Source organism: Etheostoma spectabile, chromosome 9 (genome assembly GCF_008692095.1).
Source record: "Etheostoma spectabile isolate EspeVRDwgs_2016 chromosome 9, UIUC_Espe_1.0, whole genome shotgun sequence".
Classification (NCBI taxonomy): Eukaryota; Metazoa; Chordata; class Actinopteri; order Perciformes; family Percidae; genus Etheostoma; species Etheostoma spectabile.
In genome coordinates this window covers 14,718,555-14,737,554 of record NC_045741.1, presented here as the reverse complement: position 1 = coordinate 14,737,554, position 19,000 = coordinate 14,718,555, and the positions used below count along the sequence as shown (strand labels likewise).

Below are 19,000 nucleotides of genomic sequence, written 5' to 3'. Positions count from 1 at the left end.
ATATTAATATAAAACACAGCTATTACTATTAGGTGTTCAGCACACACACAAACAAACCTTTATCAACCAATTTTCAACGTAAACAACTCACTATACTGAATCACTACAGGCTATGTTTCAGTAGCTTTAGCAGTGGAGCTCTTCATAGGTGACAGAGCGCAGTTGTCAACTAAACTGTGATTCACACTAAGCTACTTTCCTTTTTCAATATTGTGAGTGATAAATCAGTTTTTATTTATCATCATACCTTATCATAATTGATCCTCATTACATTGCGATACTAAGAACTGTGCGAACAAAGTCCTCTGTAGCACAACCTTAAAGGGCCATTTTAATAAAGTACCAGGCCAAAAATGAGTCTCACAACACCCCTACTGTGAGTTGTGGTCAGTGTAGTATGTAACAAATATGCTGAGCGGACAATACTCATCAGTAGGTGCATCAAGACATACAAGAAAATCGGGACAAGTGCCAACTTTGAAAATGCGAGTAATTGTGTAGATCATTTTTAATAGTTGAGCCATTTTTTTGCAATGTTAGGTTTCTGAGGGAAGCCAGTATAAAGTCTCAGGGCAAGCTGTAAAACAAAGATTAGATGCGTACAAAGGGGCACAATTGTGCTGTCTTTACATAGTCACATACATTTTTCGTGTAAAGCTACAATTCATGAAAGGGATTTGTAGATAAAGCTGCCTTGAACCACTCCGTTTTCATTTTATTTATTTTTTTCTCCATTAACACTGTGCAAGCAGAGCCATGGTGGAGCAGCAGCGTATAGATATAAGGACAAATGCAATGTAACGAAAGCAGCTTGTTGGGTCAAATAGCTCTGGTAACAGGTCTAACTGAATCCGTGTCAGGTTCCCAGTGCAGATACATCCACCAAGCAAGCAGCGGGATGGAAATCAATACGTCCTCTAATAAAAGGTCATTATACAATCCTATTAGAAAATGAGTGTGTGCAAGAGAGGCCATGCCTTTGTGTGTACAATGTTATCTTTTTACAATTTGAAGGAAACAATACTACTCTTAGAAATAATTAAAACTTTATGTGATGAAAAAATAAAATATTTATATTGTTTACTGTGGAAAGCATTTTGCTCAACTTAACCCTTCAGTTTCTTTTTCTGAACTATGTCCTACTCTACTGGAAAGAACACTGGCACCTTGTTGTAGTGCCACACAAGAAGTGGTGAATTTGTTTGTTTATAATGAACAGAATTTATATCAATGATGTCCATTCAATAACAAATTCACATGGCAAATTACAATTGCTGAAATAGCTTCACACTAAATCCAACTGACTTACCACCCTACGAGGAAAAGTATTTTTTGTATGAATCTTTTGCAGTCATACTCACTCTGAATCTTAACAATTCAGCAGACTGGATTTTTTAGGTCAAGACTTACTGTGTACTCATTGTGTATACACAAACCTTGTGTACTTAATTGGTATGCATATATATGTACCCTGAGTGCAGTCATGGATTTGGGCTAGGTCAGGGGTGTGGAGGCTCAGGGTCCTCAGGATCGGAGGTGGCCCGACCAAAACCTTTTTTGGCGTTGGACAGCAGGAGTTGGAAGAAATGCTGGACGGAGTTGGTGGATGAGTCATGCTCAGTGTCTAAGAAGAGATTAAAGTTTACAACTATTATTCTGTTTTAAAATGCTTGACAAAAATCATAAATCCAGTTATTTGGCTTCCATAAAAAAACTGATGTCTTCTTACTTTAACGTCAGCTGTACAGTGAGTTAGGATTTTCCGGGTCTGGATCAAATCTGGAGGGGCAAGAGGGCTGGAGGTCAGGCAGGAAAGGCTGGTAGGAGGCGGTTTGTTGGCCAAGGCCGAGCCCAATTCACTGCAGCTGAAGGTTTGGCCATTTATTAGAGCACTGAACGTGTTGGCGTCCATACCCTGAACAAGACACAGCAAGAAAGAAAACTTTGGTGGCATATGTCCACATACTAAAAAACTGTTCTGGCATTATACATTTTATTTTATTTATCCTGTATTTAAAGCAAGTGATTGCAGTGCAAAAACTCAACATGAATCAACAATCAAAAACACAATTACTTGAGTTGTATTCCGCAAGTAAGTTAGAATGACAACATTATTAAGCCTGTCTATACCCAATTAAGGCAAGCTCCAATTTAAAATGGTCATTTATTGTACATATACACTGTTTAGTTTATTTATTATCAATTGGTCATACCTGGATATGGGGGCTGACTTCTTTGTTCTCAATAAACTCCAGGTCAGGCAGCTCTTCCTCCTCAACTTGAGATATCAAGAAACTTGCCGTTTCCTTGAAATTTCATTAACAAATGTCACTGTACAGTGATCTTTGGTTGAATTTCTGCATGTTGAATTATTTGTTCATAAACCAACATCCACAACAACCTGTAACTGTATGTTATATTGCACTTAACACACACATAACAGAACATATTGTTTAAGGGATTTCAGCTGATGGCATTGCATATGAACATAAGAGCAATACCACTACTTGATTCTATGATTTTGGCAAGGGGGGCAAGAGGACTACGGAAATTGAAGAATCAGGAGAGAAAGAGGCTTCAGTGACCATGACGATGACTGGCTATTCTGCTGATTTAAATTCCCAAATGCTGCGATCTTGGATCTACAGTATGTAGTGAATTGGGTCCAGTTGAAAGGGCATCGCGCCGGAACCGTGCCATCCCGGTCCAAATACAGGTCCTTGCCACTCTGGGGGAAGCCAGCTGTTTCCAGAGGTTAATGGCAGACAGCAAAGTGTTTATTTTTTTATAAATATTAGGCCTATATATAATTTGCAACTTTATCACTAAGCCTTGTTTAGATATAATATATAGGTTTGTTAAATCTTACCATATAGGTCTGGAATATGAAGGCTGTTCCCGAGTGCCATAATGCCCGCCGTTTTGAACAGTATAATCAACATAGGTATAGATCAGGTTTACCTACACTGTGCGAGAGTAGACCAAAATTATAATTCAATTTGCCCGCCAAATGTCATGATTCGGCGTAAAGAACAGCTGTTAGGGTCATTAACATACTGACCAGCATTCATAAGATGCTTTGTGTTGACTATTTATGGTTAAAAATTTACAGAGGGGGGATAAGAGGCTGATTCACGTACGCAAACTTGTGGCTAATCAGATTTAAAAAGAGAACATTGCTTACAGATGTGCATACACTGTTTAATAAATCAGATTTTTGCCGTACGCTAGCACGATAATGGAAAAAACTGACATTGCGATTTTTTTCCCCCCTGCAATATATATTGCAATATTAAAAAAGAATTTTTAAAAAATGACATAAATATCTCTATTTGGAAATAAATAATTCTCAACTATTGCGGTGATTATGTAGGGAAGTGCATCTACAGAGAAGATGAACTATGATAAACTAATGCTTTAAAAGCACCAAAGCAAGTTAGCGCTGTGACTAGGCCTACTCTTCTGATTTTGGAGAGGAAAATTAGGTAGAAATACGCTAGTAGACTAGCATGACACCATTGTATTCATATAATACTATCAATCCAGGCTAAAATGTATGACAATGACTGCATGTTGCTTCCTCTAAATTTCAGGTTGTGGTTGACTAGCGGGGCCAGCTTGTTTGTTTGATAAATTGATCAGACCTGCATGTCACACGCACTAGCAACAAACTCTGTGTATCCAAGAAAATCAATGTAAAGGCGTTAGATCAGAAACAGACTTCTGTTGTAGATTAGTGCTACGTTTCCAGTGTTGCGGCTCTGAACCGCGTTAGTTGGGACGGACGGACACCTTGTTTCTTTAGGCTAACTATATTAGCTTTAGCCTGGCTGGTAGCAGCTTTCTGCTTGTTTCTTTAGGCTAACTATATTAGCTTTAGCCTGGCTGGTAGCAGCTTTCTGCTTGTTTCTTTAGGCTAACTATATTAGCTTTAGCCTGCCTGGTAGCAGCTTTCTGCTTGTTTCTTTAGGCTAACTATATTAGTTTTAGCCTGGCTGGCAGCAGCTTTCTGCAAGAGGAAATGGCCAGGAGACGTAATTATGTTGCATTACTTAGGTGATTTAATTTGTATTTGCAGCAAACATAAAACACAGATTACTGTAGCTTCACTGACTACCCATCAAAACTATGCGGATCACTATGTCAGCAGCAGCTGCTGCCTTCGGTACTTTTCTACACACTGTGAGCCTTACTTCCCATGACAATAACCCTCGTTGGATTAACGTCACATACACACGTTGCCCACATGGCTACCTGTCTTAAAGGGGAAGGGTTGGCTGGTAATAATCATGTAAAAGAACAATGGCGAAAGTTTACTTTTCTAAAGTAGCAAGCAGCAAAAAAAGCATTAGAGTCAACATCGCAACGTCCTGCGATGTGACTATCGCGCATGCGCACATCGCGATGTCGATGCTAAAACACAATATTGTTTAGCCCTACCATACCACCGACTGTATCAGAGGTAGAGCTACTCCCATCATTCTTCCCCACTCATGGATACAGGGAGAACTGGCATAACCCAGTTATTCCCTTAATTGGGGTGTGCATGAAAACACACTGACTGTAAAATCTCCTTTACTATATGTTCACTTTAACAACTATCCACTCATTAAGATAGGAGCAACACAATATTGTAATCCAATATACATTAAACAGCCCACTGATTGGCTGTCACATCATTTATTGGCCATCAACAAGCTGTGACCTTCTCAACAGTGTGACTATACATTAAGGAGCATTGGATAGGACCCCTCCCCCCCTCTTTTTGGCAAGAGGATGTGTGTGTATGTGTCTGCGAGTGTCAACACTTGGGTGGGAGGGTGGGAGGTGCTGCAGTGGGCCTGCAGCAGTGACAGTATGGCTGGTAAGATAAGAGCCTTGGACAGTGGAGAAAAAATGCTTTACAGCAACATTAAAAGACTGGGCAAGAAGGAGGAAGTGTAAGAGGGGGAGGGGGAGAAGAGACAAAGAGAGTGAATTCATAGACAAGAAACAATTGAGACATAAAGCTGCAAATTAAAGTAACATAGTATTGGCACTACTTTTTTTGTTTTGCTGTACTGCAGCCTCAAAGCTTTTTACATTATTTGGCAGAAGTTTGCATGTGTGTGTGCATGTGCTGGCTTGGGTGAGTAAGTGGCTACCTCTTCTACCTCTGGCAGGTCAACCATTCCCTCCCCGAGGTAGAGACTCACTGGGCGGATTTGGACACACAACTAAGGAAAGAAAAGGGACGTACACAGTACACAGAAGTGGGTGTATACATCAAGTTTAAATATATACTCTATCAATAGCTATAAAAAAGTATTTCAGTACTCATACGATGGTCACATAAACATTTGTCTATAGTCAGATGGACCCAAAGTTATGAATGACAGACACCTGCAAGCTAATCAAAAACTGGTATTTATCATGACTATGGCAGAAATAAGTGTGTGGCGCTTACTGCTGCACTGACTGCAGGGCTGCAGGCTGTCCCGTGGCCCTGGCTCACCAGGACGGTGTGGATGTAGATGTCGATATCAGTATGTGTGTCACACAGGTAGAGCTGAAGCACATCTCCGGTGTAACAATCCAAAGCGCCCACCAGGGTGCGTTCGGAGCACAGCTTCTGGAAAGAAGCCCTTGCCTCAGCAGTCCAGCTGCCCTGCAAGAGGCAAACCACAGCGCTATTATTCATAAAAGTCAATATAACAGAACATTTTGAAACTTTGACTACTTGGTTTAAAATTATGGAACTTTTGAACATAAACAATCATGAAGCGGTTAGTGGGCCAACAAAAAGGGAAAATAAGCCAACACCGATGGTGAGTTTTAAACAAATACATTTCACGTGTTAAGTCAAAGGCAAATATTCAATAGGTGTTTAGGACAATCGGTCTAATAATGATACAGGATGAATGCATGACCAAGAAATGCAAGGACCATGAAATACAACACTGTCTTAAAGAACTAATACAGGATACAGATGACCACTGTGGTACTAAGTGATAGGCCTTTGCAAGAGAGCTCATATTTGCCAGGTAACTGCATTACATTATTAAATATGCTATCAGACTCACAGTGGTTGGTTTAATTCCAGCCAGTGATGATGGAACAGCTTGTGCCGGAAGTTCAGAATAACATGACCTGAGGAAACAGAAATGAACCGTAGAGAGCACAGCAAAACACAGAAACCAATCAACTTAATAGCAGTAGAGGTAGTACTAGTTGGAAAATGTAACCGCTTAAAGCCTAACTTTTGCCAAAAGGTATTCTAGGATCTTTATGTGGATGTACCCGAGTCAAACTTTTGCTTAAAAACACTTTTAAGATTTACAGAACTTTTGTTTTCAGTCAAATGCTCTTTTGAGGGGAGTGCTAGGGGTACTTCTATGATAGTTAGCACTTCTGCCTCACAGCAAGAAGGTTCTGGGTTCAAATCCTGGTCGTTGCGGGCCTTTCTATGTGGCTTTTGCATGTTCTCACTGTGTTTGTGTGGGTTTCCTCCAGGTGCTTCGGTTTCTTCCCAACATAAAGACATGCATGCTAGGTAAATAGGACTACATTTGAAAATTAGCCGACTGGCTAACACTGGTGCATTTACAGAAACGTTGATTAATGTGCATTGACCTAATAAATCTAAATCCATCTATCTAGAGCAACAATAAAACACAAAGTAGGCTCGACACAACATGAAACTTTGCTCGAAGTATCACCAGAGGCTCTACACATGAACTCGAGCATTGAGAACATTGTGTACACAGAGTTTACTTAAAAGCAGAGATGGCAGCGAGGGAAAAAAACAACAGCTACAGTGAGTTGTTCAAAAACATTTTTATTAAACTCTTTGTACACAAACAGTGTTCTCAATGCTCGAGTTCATGTTTAGAGACACTGTTGATACTTCGAGCAAAGTGTCATGTTGTGTAGAGCCTTCTTGGAATTTTAGAAATAGTGATTTTGATGCCATTATAGTAGTGCCATTAGCACTCCCATTCAAAAGGCCAATCGACCCCCCCAAAAAAATGACGGTCAATCTTAAAAGTGGCGCTTATGTCCTAATTATGCTTTTAAACAAAAGTTTATCTCGGGTACACTCAAAATACGACCCTAGGTTACATTTTGGCAAGAGTTTTGCTTTTAATGTATGAGATGCCCTTACTTGAGGAACTTGAGGTTGGCGCTCTGTACCACGGTTATATCACCAAAGTCGACATAGTACACCTCGACCTGAGTGGGGCTGATGATCTGGTGGATCACCACCCGGTAGAACCACATTCCTTTGGGTGACACGCAGCAGACTTGACCCCGTCTGACAAATTTTTCAGGGAGGCGGTAACGCTCTGACACCTCAGGATAGGTGTAACATTGTCTACAGGCACCAGAGAAAGAGAGAAAAAAATACAAAAGACAGGATGTCATAGCTCATAAAGAAGTATCAGGAAGCTTGAAATGTAAAAGTCTATGTTGAGACACTGTTGAAGGATTGTTGTTTACATTCTGTGATGTGTAAAAGCTAGAGCTGTAACGATACACCATATTTTGGGGGGGGGGTTCTCAGTAAACATTTATTCATTTTCTGCTACATGGCATTGTTTTGTCATTGATTACACCCCACTTTGCAACACAGTTATACAACAGATACCTTATTTATTGATATTGATTGATTTCAATATTGATCAATCCAACACCAGATTCTTTTGTATCTTAAAATAATGTTTCCAAAATCGTTTCAGTGGTTCATTAACTCATTGGAAAGAGACAAGAATAATGGTATGGGTAACTGTAATGGGCAATTCCACTCCCAACCTGCAGTGGGAACGAAGAGGAAAAGTGCTTTGGCACCTACAGTAAAGGTGCTGGTTGACAAGTAGCTAATGCTAAATTATGTAAAGCTTGGAGGGTAACCAGATTACGACACCGTTCAACACAATCAATTATTTATAGTACGATCGTTTTGACCACGGTTAACAACTCTGGGCTAACCCACAAATTCATCAGTACCGTTAACTGTACAGATAGACAACTAATGGTTATTTAGCTAGCTAGCACACCCCTGTCTTCTGCCTCAGACTCGTGGCTTCAATCAGGATGAGAGCTTACAACAGCTCCAGGGACACATCCATTTCACAGCCAGCCCCAAGCCAGCTAGCAACCATCCCGGTCAGCACATAACTCCGTTGCTAAGGACGCTAATGGCAGTTTACTGAACTGTAGTCAGAACAGCAACCATTTGTAACTTTACGTCTTTATTAGCGTTGCCGGTGCCCCAGCCACCCTTTCGCTTTTAACCGTCTTTACAGTTAGCTAAAATTTACTAGACAAAACAGGGATAAGGCACCAAAATGACTAATACTAATTTAAAGATGTGGTAGCACTGGATCTGGACGAGAAGGATAACTTTGGAGGGGGTGTGTCGCGATTCTGCCTTCTACCACAGGTTAATGAAGCTGAGTGTCGCAATTTCGGTTTAATTTTCCATAGGATTAAAAAAAAGGTTTCTATTATGGTATCTATAATTATGAACACATTTTTAGAAAATATAGTTCTTTTAACTGCCCATCAGATAGAGCAATATGGTTAGATATACTACATATGAGCGTGCCAGGCATGTTGAAATGGTAATATAAAAGGATTATGTATACAAGAAGCGTTAGTACATTATCTTTTGACTATGCTGCCAATAACAAGTTCCCCACCTCATCTCAATCATCATGTCCTCCATAGCTTGAGACTCCTCACTCTCGCTGAAGCGGATGTAGAAATTTCCTGGCGACTCCACCTGTTCAACCAGGACTTCTATCAGCTCTCGAGCACCATGGGGTGTCGGCGGTTTAAGACGTTGACTCTGCAGGGCATCCAGGGGCACTGAAGGGATGCAATGCACCTGAATGGCAGGGTACACCTGAGACATCTACAGGACACATGAAAAACACAGTGGTAAGCTATAATAATTTTTTTTAAAGTACAAAGCATATTATTCTACAGCACTACTAAAAAATAAAATAAGTTTTAGAAGTGTAAAGCTTTAATATATGCACCAAATCAACAACATTTTACACAGGGTAAACTGTTAATGGGAGACTGAATCCTGCTTGTTTGCACTGGCATTGTAAGAACACACCATGTTATGCTCCGATTACCTGACAAAATCTTTATTTAGGTTTCTCTGTTAAAGATTGCACTTAGAGCATAGTAATTAGGGCTGTAACAATACACCAAACCCAGGGTTCGGTTTGTATCACGACTTTTGACCCACGCTTTGATACAAACATTGATTCTTTTTTTTGGGGGGGGGGGGAGAGATTACAACCGTAATACATCTTTTTTCTGTCACATGGTATTGTTTTTCCGTTGATTACATCCCACTTCTTAACAGTTATATTTATTGATATTGATTTTAAGATCGATCAATCCAACACCAAAGATTCTTTTGTACCTTAAAATAATGTTTCCAAAATCGTTTCAGTGGTTCATTAACTCTTTGGAATGAGACATAAGAACAATTGTAATGGTAAAGACAAATGAGCTGTTCATTGACTTTGGGAAGTCCAGACCAAGACAAGTCCTGTTGGAGGGAGTTGAGGTGGAGGCAGTCCAATCATACAATTACCTCGGGCTGTGGCTGGATAACAAACTGGACTGGACAACACACACCAGCCACCTGTACAGAAAGACACAGAGCAAGCTGTACTTCCTGAGGAGACTGTGGTCTTTCAACATTTGCAACAAACTGCTGTGGATGTTTTACCAGTCTGTGGTCACCAGTGTCCTTTTCTACACTGTGGTGGGCTGGGGGGGCAGCATATCCAAGAAGGACACCTCCAGGCTGGATAAACTGATCAGGCGGGCTGGCTCTGTGGTCGGCATGAAGCTGGACTCACTGGTGACGGTGGCAGAGAGGACGACACTGGACAAACTGCTGGACATTACTGACAATGCCAGCCACCTCCTGCACACCGTTGTCAGCAACCAGAGGAGCTTGTTCAGTAGAAGGCTGCTCCTTCCCAAGTGTAGGACCAGCAGACTCAAGGACTCCTTTGTCCCTTATGCAATCAGACTATACAACTCCCCTCTTGGGGAGGAGGAAATAGGGCAAAGAGGACAGTACATACACCCCTGGACTCACATTAATACCTGGACACTTGACTCAACACTGACACTTTGATAATTTCTCTTAAATGTCTTTTTTTATAGCCAAGGTTTTTTTTTTTTATTGTTGGTGTTTTTGTTATTATTATTACTGTTATATTTATACTGTTTTCCTCTTTTTCTCTCTCTATGCTGTATTCTTTTTGCTAAAAACTGCTGCTGGAAATTTTAATTTCCTTGCGGGAGTCATCCAAAAAGGATTAATAAAGACAAGTCTAAGTAATAGACAATTCCGCTCCCAACTTTTAGGGGGAACGAAGAGGAAAAGCGCTTTGGTGCTGATGCAAATGTAATTCTTGATGGGTAATGTAAGATTACAACACCGTTCAACACGATCAGTTCTTTTGAGTATGATTGTTTTGACCACGGTTAACAACTCTGGGCTAACCCACAAATTCATCAGTAACATTAACTGTATAGATGGACGACTAATCTAATGGTAATTTAGCTAGCTAGCACACCCGTCTTCTGCCTCAGACTCCCGGCGCTGCAAGGCTTCAATCAGGATGAGAGCTTAAACAGCCCCAAGGAAACATCCATTCCACAGTCAGCCCCCAGCCAGCTAGCAACCATCCACTATCATTACAGCCCCCGCCCGAAGACACATCCATTTCACACTCAGCCCCCAGCCAGCTAGCAGTCATCCTGGTCAGCACTTAACTCCGGTGCTAAGGACGCTAACGGCAGTTGACGGATTTGTCGGGAAACAGACCCAGGCACCAGAGTCAGAACAGCGGCCATTTGTAACGTTACACCTCCAATAGAGTTACCGGTGCACCCCCCCCCCCCCCCCCCCCCCCCTTTTGCTTTTAGTAGTCTTTACAGTTAGCAAAATTTACCAGACAAAACGGGGGATAAGACACCAAAAGGAATAATACTAATAGTAATTTAAAGATGTGGTAGCATTGGATCTGGACGGGAAGGATGGTCCTGTGGTCCAGTTTCGCGTTATTGGTTTTATTTTGCATATTGTTACAGCCCTAATTGTAATGTAAAACAACATGACAAAAAAAAGATACTGTCAAACCTTTTCGTGGGTATTCTTGGAATTGTTGGTTGCATAGGTCTTTAGCTCCTCATTATCATCATCTTCAACTATATTAGTGTTGTCTCCTTCCAGTTTGCCTTCCCAAGGAGACTCTTCATAGCTGAAATAGTAGCTCATAACTGGCAGATTCCCACTCTCACCAGAACTCTCAGTCACCTTTGAGTCTACAAAATAAAGAAAAATACATTTTCTGCTTAGTTGAAAATCATTGTTGCACAAGAACGCTTTGTCACGTGAAATCTCAGGCACCACCATTTATAACATCATTGATTAGAAAAGTATTGACTGCAGAAACAAACAGACTTGTGTTCTAGCGAGGCACCAGTAGCAGGTTCTCAAGAAGATATCCATATTACATAACATTTATATTTACAACAACATTAACTGGTAATAGCATGTAGTGTAACCACCAAATGAATTGTCCATGTCCAGTATTTCTCCAACCAGCATTACTACACACATAATGAGGTACTTGATGGTTGGTATCTAGGATTGAGTTTGGTTTGTTTGGGTGGGTCGGTGGGTTTGTCTCCCCACGAGACCGGTGCTAAAATAACTTAACTACTTACTAAATGCCTAAACAGTGTCTGAACTGATACTTTACCAAAAAAAAAAGAACAATGTTTAAGCCTTCTGCAGTGTAATGTTAACTAGCGTCACATGCAGTGATGCTTCCGTTTCGAGCATCAAAGAGCAGTTCAGGCGTTTAAAGGCCCTGACACACTAACCCAATAATCGGTCGTCGGACAGTCTGGCGAGGAAGGTGAGTGATGTCTGTTTGGTGTGTTCCAAGTTGTCGTCCGTCGGAGGGGCCGGTGGCCTACATTTTGGCCAACTTGACATGCTCAGTCGAAAGGCGGGCACTGCCAACAGTCGGACTTAAATGACCAATCTGATTGGTGGAGTGCTAACCTGGATATGGCGAGTGGGATGAGCGTGACTAGTCTCTCAAAATGATGAAAATCTTTTTAACTGACCTTTGTCGATCTGAAATAAAGACAGATTCAGCAACTGCATGGCGTATTTGTAGCTGAATTTTTTCTGATTTTTTTTTCCAGAAACACATTTCAGTGAACTATTTTAGTAAAATATGAGATTGTATTCTGAAAAAGCCGCCATGACTTTCTGCTTTTAAATTTCTGGAAAAAACAGACCCACTTGATGCATTCGTCCAATCAGCTGCCGTGTGCAGTCGGTATCACTTTGGTGTGTTCTGAGGCACTTTTTCTGGCCAACTCCCTGAGATGACCAAAAAAAAGGGCCTTTTCTGCCAACAGTCAGCCATCGGGTTAGTGTGTCAGGGCCATAAGTGGCACCAAAATTAGGCACTGTTATCTGCGTTGTAATTCAGTCCGGTAGATACTGGTCATACTGGCACCGGTTTTCGGTACACAAACCTACTGGTATTTAACACATACACACCTGATTGCGTATTGTCACAGTCATTTATCACCATGACAATCCAGTGCTGCCCAGTGTCATCCACTACAGGTTTCAGGTGGAAGGTGTCACTCATGGCACTGACCAGTTCAGTGACACTGACAAAGCCGCTTTTTTGCAGTGGAACATCCTCACCAAAAAGCCTCTGAAGAGCAAAAAACATTTTTGATTACTATCCGAACTAAAGAATAGCTTAGGCGCTTCCTAATCACGATTAGGGTTGCATTGGCTAAATGTGTGAGTAACTTTCTACATCAGGAAGGTGCTCAAAGACGCAAGAAACAAAACCAAAACAGTGAAGCCCATGCTTTTTATTAGCTGGATGTGGAATGACTGAATCTAGTTCTTCAACTGAATGAGTTCTTAAAGGGTAACTACCGTATTTTTTTCAACCATTTCCCCATGCAGCTGCGGAAGGGCTGCAAGGCTCGGGATATTGGTAGTGCTCCCATGGGAGCTGTGCCCCTATATGCCCAAAAAATACGTTGTAAGGAGTGGGACATGTTGCTGCCAGGTATCTTTGGTCTCAGACCAGTGGTCTGGATTTGTCCAATGATATACCTCGGACACAACAATGTGTTACGTGAGGATCTCCCCCCTCAAATCAACAGGGCTGTGAGACATACCAAATACAAACCATTGTTGAAAATCTTTTAGATAACAAAAAACCATGGATGTATTTATATTTACACACATATACACACAATTATAAAAATTACAGACCTCTTTGTAAGTAGGAAAACCTTCAAAACCAGCAGTGTGTCAAATACTACTCTCCACTGGACACACACACACACACACACACACACACCCACACCACCACACACCCACACCACACACACACACACACACACACACAACCACACACACACACACACACACACACACACACACCACACACACACACACACACACACACACACACACACACACACACACACACACACACACACCACACACACCACACACACACCACACACACCCTTTTCAGCTGCTAGGTCTACAATTGTAGACCTGATGTCCTTACACAGCTCTGGCCTTGGCCATTGTGGAGTGGTTGGAGACTGTTTGAGTGTGTGGACAGGTGTCTTTATACAGGTAACAAGTTCAAACAGGTGCTTTAATACAGGTAATAAGTGGAGAACAGGAGGGCTTCATAAAGAAAAACTAACAGGTCTGTGAGAGATGGAATTCTTACTGGTTGGTAGGTGATCAAATACTTATGTCATGCAATAAAATGCAAATAATTAATTAAAAAAAAATCATACAATGGGATTTTCTGGATTTTTGTTTTAGATTCCATCTCTCACAGTTGAAGTGTACCTATGACAAAAATTACAGACATGCTTTGTAAGTAAGACACACACATGGTGGCCATCCAATTATAACTACCCAGCCACACTGTCAAAATAATTTAAATATTGAGCCATTACATTTAACATCTTTTATATAACAGATGCCTATAATTTCTGTTACTGCCTACTCCGAAACAACAGACTACCTGAAAATCTTTCTTGTCTCGCGTTTCAATTGCCACACCACCGTCTTTGGACAAAAAGTCATGTCCTGAGATCAATAATGTATAATGTTGTCAGACACTTTTAGTATCAATCTGAGCAACACAATTGCCCCATTAAGTTACATTGTAGCTTGGTTTGCACCGGCCCGTCATTGCCATCTCGCTCAACACTGGACCAAAATCAAAGATTTTCGTTCACATCAGTCTATTAAACACAAATGCATGGGGAAATGGGGCCAGGTTGAAAAGAAAAACAGTAGTTATCCTTTAAGCTTCCAAACCTGATTAATTTGTCTTAAACTCTCCTGTGGCACTGTGAAGGTAAATAGGAAAACTACATCACTATTTTTGTTGTTGTTTTTTACCTTGTACTCTGCAGGCAGATCGTGCACCGATATTCCACCACTGGTCTGACCTACAACCTAGAGTCATGAACACACAAATTACAAGACTTGTATACATGATCCTAGTTACATTCTGTACCAAATTAATTATGCCATGAAAGCAAAACATATTAGAGGTTTGTAGTCACAAGTGGCACTAAGACATCTGCTTATAAACTAGCAGGAAGTCCGACCTTTCGCAGCTTGTCCTTCAGCTCCTGACTAATGGTGCCAGCGACTCCATTTTCCACTATTTGCTGGCGAAGCTCCTCCTCCAGCTGAAGTAGAATTTAAGTAGAAAGACCAAAGATCATTGCACTTAAAAATAAATACTTGTAATTGTTCCCACAATACTTAATTTAGTAATATTGTATTTGATGCATTTTCTGCCATGCTTTATTAAACTGTATCCTGTGACCAAAACAAGTCTTTAGGTTGTAGCTGCCACACAAAACTGCAACACACAAAACGCCAATTTTATTTTGCTTTTTATACTAGTTGTCTGTATCTTCTGTATCATCTGATAAAGTTGTCTGTTCATCTAGTTTATGCAGTAAATTTTGTTTTATTTATAGTGTCAAATTATAACAGATGTCAACTCAGGACACTTTACAGAGAGTTGGTCTGGACTACACCATAATTTACAGTGACCCAACAATTGCCTCAAGAGAAACTGCACACAGCAGCAAGGAAATCCTTACTTTTAACAGGCAGAAACCTCAGATAGAACATAGGTCTTTGTGGGCATTCATCTACCACAATTTGTCAGACAAGATAATAGAATACTGGATAAATGCATCTTTAAATAGTCGTGTGTGGTTTTCCACCTTTCACATTATCATGTCTTGCACTCAAGACATGTCAAGTACTACACTTACTTACCTTTTGGACACATTTCTGAAAGAGCTGACCTTTCTGACAGAGCTCTTGGTCTCCTTCCTGGTCCTTGTCCGCCACCTGTGTCTTGTTACCAACAGTTGACTCTTTATGAACAGGGTCCAAGGTAGTATCAGTAGCTGGATGGCTCAGAGGACTCTGCTTCAACAGGACTTCAGTTGGCGTAAACCACAAAGTTAATTCCAAAATTAAAACTGCACAGAACTTTAATGTGCCAAACTTACAATGGGGTTTGGACTGTGTTAGTTTGACATTACTAAAGTAATAATCCCATCAACATTTAGCCAATCATAGCATTTTGGGCAGATTTAGTAGCTATCCAATCTCAAAAAAGCCAAGTAAAGATACTGGATATGGTTTGCTTTTAGGGAAACATTCTTGCAAAATGTAAAAAATGCGTAACTGCATCACCTGGGGGTATTGTTGGTGTCTGAGTTTTCATGTCTGGCCCTTTAGAGGCTGGCTGGCCAGTTCTTGGCGATACTGACTTTATGGGTCCAGTTGGCCTTGGTAAGTTAGACGGTCTGAGCAGTGGCTTTGGCAGCAGATGTTCCCTCAGGGTCAGAACTGAGCCCAACCTGCTCTGCTGGATAACAACTAGGTCCGACACTGCCTCCAGCATCTCTCCAGTAGAGTAGAAGCCGTAGTTGTGGACACGCAGCGGGTGGCCAAAGCAGCGCAAGAAGCTGGTTTCCAAATCGGACAATCTGAGTGGAAACTGGGAGAACAGCCGCATTGTTACTTCACATTTTTTGCAGTGACAGAGCTACATGATTTTGCTGGAAAAATTAACATAGAAAACAGACAGAACAGGCAGTCAGCCCTCTAATTCTCAGATTTAGTATGGTGTGTTGTCATAGTGCACTGCAAAACAATCCAGACTTATGACACTATAAAAAGCAAAACTGGACAAGGGACCTTCAATTCAGACCTGGGAGAGCAAAATGCGGAGCTGTGCCCTCAACTGGGCAGGTACAGCCACAGGAGCACGACCTCGTCTGGGAAGGACAACAGCGGGAGACTGTTGACAGTAGCGGGGTGAGAAGTAGCTGACACCTCCTGTCCTGAACTTCTTGTTGCTCTTAGACACGCGCTGCTTAGCAACCAGCTCCTCAATGTTTCGGGTGGATTCGTCACTTACAGCTGCAACGGCGGACATATAGAGGGGTGACAGCATGAAGTTTTAGAGCTTGTTCAGGTACATGTTTTAGAGGATTAATGCATCAAACACTTCTATGCTGTAGTTTTTTTTTCCTTGATGGTGAATTGAGCAAGCTTTGCAATTTATAATACATGCTCCAATAGGATTCTACCTTTTAAAAATGGGCTGCCATCTACCCTGAAGTTAACCGACACAACATCAGGCATCTCCTTCACCATATCCATGATGTGTCTGAAGCCCAAGAGTTTCAGGGGCATAGGATGCCCCAACATTTTGACATAGTCTCGCCTGAGCTCATCGGGGTCCAAGCCCATCTTAGATGAAATGAGCAAGGAACGAACATCCTTCTTCAGCTTTGCCAAAACTACTTCTTGGTTCATCTTGCCTGCTGACATCGGGAGAAAACAGTAAGAGGGCAAATGGAACAAGACATCCTGAACCCAACCATGTGATTGAAGTACCAGCAAAGAGAAAGGCATAATGTTATTCCACTCAAATATTATACTAGTATTTTATACTAAAATAAAGTTACAAATTCTGCATTATTAATGCTTTGACTCATCTTTTTGCCAAAATATCTTAAATTACCTTATTTTTTAAAACACAAAATCATATGGACAAATGTTTCACTTAACTTAATCACAGATGTTAGATGACGGCAGCTCGAGGTCATGGCGTCATAGGCATATAGGTGACCTAATCGTTTTCGGCCATTTTTACCGACCATACAATTGAACAGTAGCTAGCATGTTTTTTGAAACTTTCTATACAGGTCCAATAACCTTCTTAAGGTAACTTAAACACACCATGAACAAGTTTAACAGCTAGTTAAGCTAAGTTGCCTTTGCTCTGCACTGAAACATATCCGCCAACTAAACTGTTAAATTAGCAAACCTGCAACGGCTAGTGTCCCAAATTCCACTATGGCCACGCCAAGACCCGCTCTACGATGCAGCTCAATTGGTTTGAGTTAGACATTTGACCTCGTGGTTAGCGTTAAGGTTACGTTGCGGGGTAATTTGGGACCCTAAACTGCACATATACCAACGTGTACTTACTAGCCTCTGACTTGCAGAAAAGAAAACCTCTGGAGGTTGAGCATGGTATCCAGTGCGTTAACTCATAGTTTTAAATTTTAAATTAATTACTTGCGTTAACAATGTATTTAGACACGGACAAGAAAAGCCATCTTGTTCAAATCTTTCCAAATGTATTGTAGACACGTCAACTTACCCCAAAGGCTGACGCATCCCCTTCACCTTCAACCTCCGCGCCACACCTGTTGCTAACCAACCAAACACAACAGTTCAGTCGTAGCACCGCAAACCCAGATCGTTTACTGAAGCAACGACGGCTAGTGCTGTTGTGGAAATTGTTAAGACGTAATTCTGGGTCTCTGTAGAGTGTGCTCTCTAGACCTGTATCTGTAAAGAGTCCTGATATAACTTATGTTATGATTCAACACGATAAATACAATTGAATATAATTAAATTTAAAAAAAAAAAAGAGAGCGCCCAAAATTCGTTCAAGTCTCGTGTACAATGGCTTATTTTCTGTTCAATACTGTAAAAAATATGTTAGAGCAGGATACGCATAAAGCTATAATTTCAAATTACAAATGAAACAGTTAAAATACTTACCACTGAAGACGCAGCAGCGCCCTCTGCTGTTTGCTCTCGATCGGGAACCCTACCGAGACGGGTATGGCTGCAGCCTGGAGCGTCCCATGTCATCCGTCCCGTCTCATGCGGTCTCGTCTCATCCGGAGGTGTGTCCAACGGTAAATCCAGAGGGTAAAATACGATATCGTGAATAATTTTCCAGATGGAGTCACGGGTAAATTCGTCACCACATTTGTTGCAATCAATTGAAAAACGTTTAAAAAAAACTGTTAAAGTAACAATTTTGCCATAGCCTACATGTAGTTTGCTCATTTCTGAATGTTATGCTTGTGTTGTTCCATATTACGTTGCTACATCTGATGAAACCTGCATCAGCGACGCAGCCGTTTCTGCTAACGGCAGGACTCCTTAGGAGGGAGAACAATCCACGATCTGCACACAACAACAAGACTAAAATAAAGACGCTTTCCAACACTTTTTAATTGTATATTCTATATTGTTTTCACACTTCACTGGGACATTGCTGCAAATACAACTGCTTATCAGCATGGCGAGAGCGACTGTCGGCCTCGGCTGTCGGCTCTCTGGGACCCGGGACAGAATGCTGTCGGGTTTCTGGGACCCGGGGCAGAATGCTGTCAGGTCTCCGGGACCCGGAGCAGAATGCTGTCGGTCTCCGGGTCCCGGGCCAGAATGCGGTTCTATTTTTCTACTAGCCTACCGCGGCATCGGCCTTCAAGTCTCTGGGACCCGTCCTGCATTCAACTGCGTATCTCTGCTGCCACGGTCTTGGGC

The 19,000-nt window shown here is 41.4% G+C and overlaps 1 protein-coding gene across 5 annotated transcripts in view; it reads right to left on the bottom strand.

Moving 5' to 3' along the window:
- tdrd5 (tudor domain containing 5) overlaps window positions 1-18,242 on the bottom strand; it is an 18,696-nt gene extending 454 nt beyond the window's left edge. The window contains exons 1-18 of one of the 5 annotated variants that reach the window (XM_032526148.1): window positions 18,224-18,242; window positions 17,817-17,868; window positions 16,735-16,968; window positions 16,353-16,564; window positions 15,833-16,139; window positions 15,407-15,573; window positions 14,719-14,802; window positions 14,507-14,563; window positions 12,605-12,767; window positions 11,162-11,346; window positions 8,682-8,896; window positions 7,145-7,354; window positions 6,063-6,129; window positions 5,447-5,647; window positions 5,145-5,216; window positions 2,214-2,306; window positions 1,730-1,915; window positions 1,471-1,624 (exon numbers count right to left, since the gene is read on the bottom strand). In XM_032526148.1, the coding sequence (XP_032382039.1) occupies window positions 1,471-1,624; window positions 1,730-1,915; window positions 2,214-2,306; window positions 5,145-5,216; window positions 5,447-5,647; window positions 6,063-6,129; window positions 7,145-7,354; window positions 8,682-8,896; window positions 11,162-11,346; window positions 12,605-12,767; window positions 14,507-14,563; window positions 14,719-14,802; window positions 15,407-15,573; window positions 15,833-16,139; window positions 16,353-16,564; window positions 16,735-16,963 (2,602 nt within the window). In that variant the 5' untranslated portion in view covers window positions 16,964-16,968; window positions 17,817-17,868; window positions 18,224-18,242. Of the gene's footprint in view, window positions 1-1,470; window positions 1,625-1,729; window positions 1,916-2,213; window positions 2,307-5,144; window positions 5,217-5,446; window positions 5,648-6,062; window positions 6,130-7,144; window positions 7,355-8,681; window positions 8,897-11,161; window positions 11,347-12,604; window positions 12,768-14,506; window positions 14,564-14,718; window positions 14,803-15,406; window positions 15,574-15,832; window positions 16,140-16,352; window positions 16,565-16,734; window positions 16,980-17,641; window positions 17,662-17,816; window positions 18,105-18,223 lie in introns of those variants that run through there. The other 4 variants (XM_032526147.1, XM_032526149.1, XM_032526150.1 and 1 more) reach the window with 4 other exon arrangements.
- Between the last annotated feature and the right edge of the window lie 758 nt (window positions 18,243-19,000).